General features: G+C 57.0%; 1 protein-coding gene across 1 annotated transcript in view; it reads right to left on the reverse strand.

Annotated features, from left to right (window-relative positions):
- PPM1J (protein phosphatase, Mg2+/Mn2+ dependent 1J) overlaps positions 1-5,120 on the reverse strand; it is a 5,585-nt gene extending 465 nt beyond the window's left edge. The window contains exons 1-10 of the mRNA XM_006919809.3: positions 4,746-5,120; positions 3,299-3,413; positions 2,474-2,761; positions 2,088-2,200; positions 1,719-1,803; positions 1,073-1,191; positions 807-870; positions 545-652; positions 280-431; positions 7-155 (exon numbers count right to left, since the gene is read on the reverse strand). Of these exons, the coding sequence (XP_006919871.1) occupies positions 7-155; positions 280-431; positions 545-652; positions 807-870; positions 1,073-1,191; positions 1,719-1,803; positions 2,088-2,200; positions 2,474-2,761; positions 3,299-3,413; positions 4,746-5,071 (1,519 nt within the window). The 5' untranslated portion in view covers positions 5,072-5,120. The remainder of the gene's footprint in view (positions 1-6; positions 156-279; positions 432-544; positions 653-806; positions 871-1,072; positions 1,192-1,718; positions 1,804-2,087; positions 2,201-2,473; positions 2,762-3,298; positions 3,414-4,745) is intronic.
- Between the last annotated feature and the right edge of the window lie 1,930 nt (positions 5,121-7,050).

Genomic DNA, 7,050 nt, shown 5'->3' on the forward strand with positions numbered 1-7,050 from the left:
CTGAGCCTCTGGAGTAACTGCCTGGCCCTCCCAGGGGGATGATGAAGACTGAGATGTCATCCCCGGAACCCAGCTTGTTGTTGGGGAGACGCCAACCACGGTCCCGGGGGGTGCCCCGGGCCCCCAGGACCAGAGCTTGGGCCAGAGCTGTGTACCTGCCAGGAGCACATGGGCACCAACATGTACATGGGAAGATACATACACAGGGCTCTCGCTGCTTCCCTTTGCCCCTTCCTTCCCCATTGTCATCCGTCACCGTCACCGCCATTCAACCCCTACCTGCTGCAGTCATTGGGCTCATAGGCTGACAGCACCCTGTCCACAGTGGCGGCGACCTCACAGTCACTGGTGACATCCCAGAGCCCATCTGTCCCCAGGACTAGCACGTCATCTGGGCAGTGCTCGTACTGCGTCAGGTCATACACTTGCACCTGGTGGGGAAAGAGGGTGGAGAGGGAGCTTGGGGATGAAGAGACCTGTGGCAAAAGCCAGCCCAACATCCCCAGAGGGAAGGTGTGGTTAAGAAGGTCCCCATGTGGCTCACCTCGGGGAAGCAGGAGAGGAAGGGCTTGATGGGCAGGGTGGAACTGCAGACTTTGAGGTTGTGGTCTCCCAAGCCCCGGGTCACCCCGATGGTGGCCATCACTCGAGCCTAAAGGCAATGAGGCAGGGGTGCTGCCATAGCCCTCTCTCAGCCTCTCTGAAAGCACGGCCCCTCCCACCCCTGCCCTCAGGTAGCACCTCCACCTCCCTAGACAACTTGCGGTGGGTCCTCCTGCCCTCTCCCACCTCTACCGTGGAGTTACCTTTTTGCCCTCCCCACAGACCAGAGGAAACCTGAGATCCTCCAGCTCGATCTTTTTGTAGGCCCTGGGGAGGGGGGAGTAGAGGAGGCATCACCCAGGCATCAAAGGCCCTCTCCCCTAGGAGCCACGCCCCTCACACAAAACCCTAAGAGGGGCCATATCCTCCCAACTCCCAGCCTGGCCCAGCCTCCAGCTTCCACCTTGTTGCTGGTGAGGGACTGGTTGTGTCACCACGGGAATGGGCCCAGCTCTGAGGGAAGTGTTACCAGCCGGTCATGTTCTGGTCCCGATACAGCATCCTCTGACCCAGTTCCTTGGACTGAACTCTGCGGGGGAACTCGAGGTGTGTGAATTCACCGCCCAGCAGCTCCGGTTTCAGAAAGCCCTGGGGTTGGGAGTGGCCAGAGGGCATTAGGTTTACAGCACACCCTGGTGTATAAATGATCTTAATTACAGCCTTCCCTTAAACGAAGTTTACAAGGTGTTGTGCACTGTCTAATATTAACGTATATTAACTCATTTACTGCTCACGGCCATCCTAAAGGCAGAAACTACTGATGCAGGTTAGGAGAGCTGTCCAAAGTCACAATTAGCAATGTACTTGAACCAGGATTCCATCCCAGGCAGTCCGGCTCCAGAGCCAGTGCTTAAAGCTCTCAACCATATTGCCCCTCAGGGGCCTTTGCTGTTCCCTCCACACCTCTGACTCCATTTCCTCCTCAGCTGGGGCCATGGTGGGAGCACCGGAACAGCCCACGCTCCTTCCTGCTGCTTCCTCCACCACCTCAGCCTAGTGCTCCTCCCAGTAAGGAGCTGTCCGTGGAGTGGGGGTGGGGCAGTCCTTGGGACATAGGGTACAGACAGGCACGAGGCTCAACAAAGAACAGGAGTGGGAGTTTTTTTCCCACTTACGAGCAGCTGAAGACGCTGGCGCTCAGTCTCTGGGGTGAATTCCCGAGACATTGGAATGATTTCACCATTCCGGACAATGATGGCTCTGCCCGGAGAAGGAAAAAGTTTGAGCTTGGCTCTCCTCGGCCCCCTCGTGGAGAATTCCAGAAAGACCAGGCCTTCTCCATAATGGCCTTCAGGATCCCGAACCCAGACCCTCAGCTTTCCTCCACGCATGGCTATTTCGGGCCCTTTCTTATGTCTGTAATCCCTCCTGACCCCCTCCGGTCTTTAATTTGTAACATCCGACATCTCATTCTTTTCTGTACCCCTATCCCAGAGTGTGACCTCCTGTAGCCACTTTCAAAGCCCTCCCCCTTCCCTGCATACCTGCTGTCACCTGCATTGGCCACATAGATCTTGCCTAGCAGATAGACCACAACCAGTGCACAGCAGCCCCCCTCCACTTGGTGGCCACGCCGCTCCCGGGCCATCTGCTCATCCTGCCACGTGAGGAAGGGTAGAAGGGGGTGGATGAAGAAAAGTTTCCAGGGTTACAGCCATCCCCCTCCCTCTGCAAAAGTAAACTGGTCCAGCCAAGCCACACTGGAAGGGAGGAGGGAAGATACGGGTGTAACTCCCCCTTCTCCTGCCCCTCTGAACCAACCTCTGCTCAGGCTTTCTAAGGTATTGGGGGTTCTCAGGCCACCTGAACCTCACACAGAACTGACCAGAGTATCTGTCTAGCAGGCCCTTGGCCCGGGCCACCCACTCACCATGAGCTGGAAGGCATTCTCAATGGCCCCCACTACCATGCTCTCATGGGTCACTTCCTTCTGTGAAGACCAGCAAGACTGAGGACCAACCAAGTGAGAGGAGTCCAAGGGAGCTGGGGCCCCCGGAGTGGATGGGAGGCAGACGGGAGGTGGGGAGGGGTCCTGGAGTATCTCCACTAGGTCCTTCAGCTGCTCCCGGATGTGGCGATGCAGGAGCCGGGAGGCCATTTCGGCAGCTCCACCCCCTGCATGCCCATCAAACAGGCCCCAGTAGTAGAAGCAGAGTCCCTGGTGGAGGAAAAGTTGGAGGTGAGTGAGTGTGAGTGTGAGTGTGAGTGAGTGACTGAGTGTGTGAGAGTGTGTGTGTGTGTGTGTGTGTGTGTGTGTGTGTGTGTGTGCATGCTATGCAGGATGAATAGTAAGCCTCTGGGCATCCATACACACATCAGAGAGGAGGGCAAAGCCTGGCAATAAAGGAAATTAGATTTATTCACTCATTCCCCAAGGGCCTACTTTGTGACAGAAGGTAAAGCATTAAAAAAGCCAAATTCAGAGGATAAAAGGTGCAAAAATAAGCGTTAGTAATTAATTAAATCGTCCATAAATACATGAACATTTTAAGTGGAAAACTAAATATTCATACTGACGTGGTCAAATCTAACTGATCAATGCCAGATAAAGGTTCTATGCCAGAAGCAGAAAGCTAGTGTGAGCTAGGAGGAGGTGGGTCTTGCACATGTCTCAGATTTAAAACCAGGTGCCTAGAATCCCTGGGGAGATGAGTCACTCTGTCTCTGCAGGTTAGGAAGAGGGCTGGGGGCTTACCTGGCCTCGGCTGGGCTCCCTAGGTACCCCTGAAACACTCCTCCGACCTTCCACATACACCACTTCGCAGCAAGCCTGGTCCTCATTGTGCCGGCTCTTGCCAGCGTTGATGACCCTGCCGGGCCAGAATGACCACATCAGGTTGGACACCAGACCAGGTCCTGGAATAACTCCCACCTTAGACACACACACGCACACTCTCTCTTTCTCTCTGGCCTGCTGGCCAAGCTGAGAAAGGTCACAGCCACCTGGGATCCAGGCCAGAGGGAGAAGAGAGGCAAGGCAAAGCACAGGGAGTACTGTCTGGGAGTCAGGCCCCACCACCTCATACAAAGGCTGGCAGCAGCACCTGCCTGCCTCAAGTCCCCCACCCCTGGCAAAGCAGGCATCCCTAACCGTGCTGCCAGAGGGAAGGGCTGGTTGGGGGGCCCGAGGTTTTACTTCCCCGCTTGCCAAGACCTTACATCTCACCCTGAAACCCAATCAACTCTTCTAGTGCCTTGTCCCACAGCACCCCGACCTCATGCGCACACCCACCGGTATCCTAAAACCTTGTAGTGAAAGTTTCTGCTGCTTTGGCAATGAGGAAGTACTCCAGCCCAGACCGCGAAAGAGGAATTGAAATAAGGTAGGGATGGGAGCCCACTGGCATTGCGCGGGAGCCACCAACCGCCACCTCTTCCCAAATAGGAAGAAGCTAAAGAGATGATGGGGCCACAGGTCCACCAGCCACCACCCTCGGCGACCTCAGCGCCCCCATGTCTCTCTGTGCTCCGTTTTCCCAGCACAGGCATTAAAAACACACATCGCCTGGGAGCAAGCCCGCGGCTTCCTCCGGGTATCCACTTCCTTGCCTGGCCAGCGCGAGTCCACCCGCCCGGGGGTGTTCAAAGGGGACCCTTCCGCTTCCCCGCACGGCCCCCGCCCCTGTCCCTGGGTAAGCTCGCGGCCGCCAGGTGTCGCGGACTATTTCTGGGTGTAGAGGGGGAGGGGAATGGTAAGAGGGACAGGGAACTGGGGCGCTGGGGTCGGTAAGTCTGGGAGCGAGTCTTTCTAGTCGCCATCTCCTTTATTAAAAGACACCCCCCGCTCCTTGAAACCCTTCCTCCTTTAGCCAGTAAACTGCTGGGCCACGACTGGGCACAGGCTAACTCATCCTTCGCGGGGCCCTCAACCCTCCAGACTCTGGGAGGGAACAGGGTCCTGAGGCGGCGCAGGTGAGGGTGGTCAGCGAGCTGGAAGGTCCGGAGGAAGGCTACGCCGACCGGAGAAAGGGCTGGGAGGAGGTGCGGCCCGCAGCCCAGAGGATAGCAAGGGCTCTGGGAAAAGGCAGCTGCTGGCACCGAGCACAGCAAGGGGGACGCACCCAGCGCCTAAGATGCTGAGGTGAGGAGGGCAGTGGGGGTGGGTCTCCCATCCTGGTTAGGGTGTCCCCAGGGGCGCTCACTCGGCATAGCCCGTGCTCCAGGGCAGGCGACGGCCGGTGTCCGGGGGACTTTGCACAGCGCGGCCAGTGTGGTCGTCGGCGCGTCGCAGCCCCCCCGGGCTCAGCTGCAGAAAGGTCGGTCGGGAGAAGCTCGCTCGAGCCTCTGCTGTCTTCACCGGCACTGCGCTCCCGCTCCCAGCCCTCGCTGGAGGGCTCCTGGGCGCTTCCGGAGGGGCGGCGGGCAGCGCCGAGGTCGTGTTGGGCAGGTCTGGAGACTTGGAGCGCGGGGGCGGGGCGCCCCCGGAGCTCACCAGGTGCGCCACGGCTGAGCGCACCCGGTTTAGCATGCTGCCTCCCTGCCCCGCCCTCGGCCGTGGCCCCGCCCCAAGAAAGGCCCCGCCCCTAGGGCTCGCGGTGGGCGGGGCTCGCTCCCGCCCGCTCTACCCCACCATTGGCTCCCGGCGGGCAGGGCGGGTCCCCGGCAAAACTTCCTCCTGTTCTGGGCCACCCCGGAACCGCCCCACTGGCTCGCCGCATCTCCCCGCCGGGTTCCGGCTTCGCCCCGCCCCCGTTCCTTGGGGGGAGAAGGGTCTGCTCTTGTGGGAAGGGGATGGAGAGGACACTGTTTCAGCCGTGCGCTAGGTTAGTCATCAGCTAGAACCTCCCTATTGTGACGAGAGGATGGTGTCCCCTCGTTCTCAGTTGTGGCCAGCCTGCCCGGCGAGTTGATGGGGTTGGTGACCTCAGCGAAACCAGCCGCTTCTGCTACCGCTAGGTATGAAGCACCTGGTGTGATAACACCTCTGGCTGGGTCTACTGGAGTGAGAGAGTGAGGGCGAGGAAGCTGGCGTGGTGTTGGGGTGGTGACCACGCAGGCTGGAGCCAGCCATCCTGAATTAGGGAGCTGGGGGTAAGTTTCCCGGCTCCGTGAAGACCACCTCGATCTGGGAGAGCGGTTGCCACTTCGACTCCGCTTTGTCTCTCAGGACCAGATTTCCCCACTTAGACCTCCCCTGACCACAGGTCTAGTTAGTGTGGATAACCACAGTAACTACTATTATTGAGGACTTATTACTTAGTAGATCCTCTAAAAAGCACTTTCCACATATTAGGCCATTTATACCTCACACCAACCCTTAAAGGTAGGTTTTATTATTATCTATTTTTACCGATGACGCTACGATCCTGTTATTTTACAGACTTGCTCCAAGAAGTCAGACAGCAAACGAGAGGTTCACGCCCATGTCAGTCTCCGGACGTCCAAATCCGATTCTGTTTTAAGAACCAAGCTGATTTGGCGGGATCAGGGAGGAAGAGTTAAGAGGGAGGTGAAAGGTAGAGAGAAGAGTTGGGGTTCCTCCTCTCCCACCCTCCCCCGCCTTCTCTTAAGGCAGAGGCTGAGAGCAGTCTGGGGATGCTGAACAAGTTCTACCGCTGCCACGAGGGGGAGACAGAGGCCAGGCTGTTTCCTGCCTGTAAGGGGAAGGGTGGTCTCATGGAACTGATTAGTAGGTCTCTAGAGACTCTTATACCCCATTCAGGGTCCAGGGCCCTTGTGGCCCTAGTGCAACTCGAAAGTAGCTCTCAGGGACCACTGAATTCATGGTTGGGACTCCACCTCTGTTCATGGTTGGGACTCCACCTCTGGGCTTTGTGGGCAGGATGCTTCCTGACCATAACCTTCTCTGTTCCTGGGCTAAACTGTGCCCCCAGAAGGAGTGGCTTTCCTGGCAGCTTCCAGATAAAAATCTCATAATGGTCATTCACATTTTTAGACTTGCTATAATTGTGCCTGCACTCTGGGCAGAGAGAGCCAGAGAAAAAGAAGTCACAAGAAAAAAAAAATCAGTCCAAAGATACAGAGTGGCACAGGCAGACAGGCAGATAAAGAACATGCTGTTGCTATGGGTAGTTCCCTTCTGTTTGAGAAAAACTGTAGCCAGCGCTCAGATCAATGGGCATAAACAGCAGCGGCAAGCCAAAGACAAGAGAAAAAATATAGCATCCTGGCTATTTTTATTATTCAGTGTTTCTGGGACACTTTGCTTACCACTTCTCTGTCACCCAGATCCCTAATCCCTGCTCTTCACAGCACCCAGCATGGTGTGGCTGCAAGTAGGCCACAGAGTCATGCCCCAGAGACACATCAGATGGTCCGCAGGGATGTCAACAGCTCTCTTGAGCTCCAGAACAGCCCTCAGGTCATACCCAAATCCTAAAGCTCTCCTCTCCCTGAACCTCTCACTTCCTCCTCTTGGCATCATCACATTTCCTCCGTCCTCAGACTGCCCCAGAACTTGGCGAGAAGGCCATCACCTCTACTCCT

Source organism: Pteropus alecto, unplaced genomic scaffold (assembly GCF_000325575.1).
Source record: "Pteropus alecto unplaced genomic scaffold, ASM32557v1 scaffold106, whole genome shotgun sequence".
NCBI classification, from domain to species: Eukaryota; Metazoa; Chordata; class Mammalia; order Chiroptera; family Pteropodidae; genus Pteropus; species Pteropus alecto.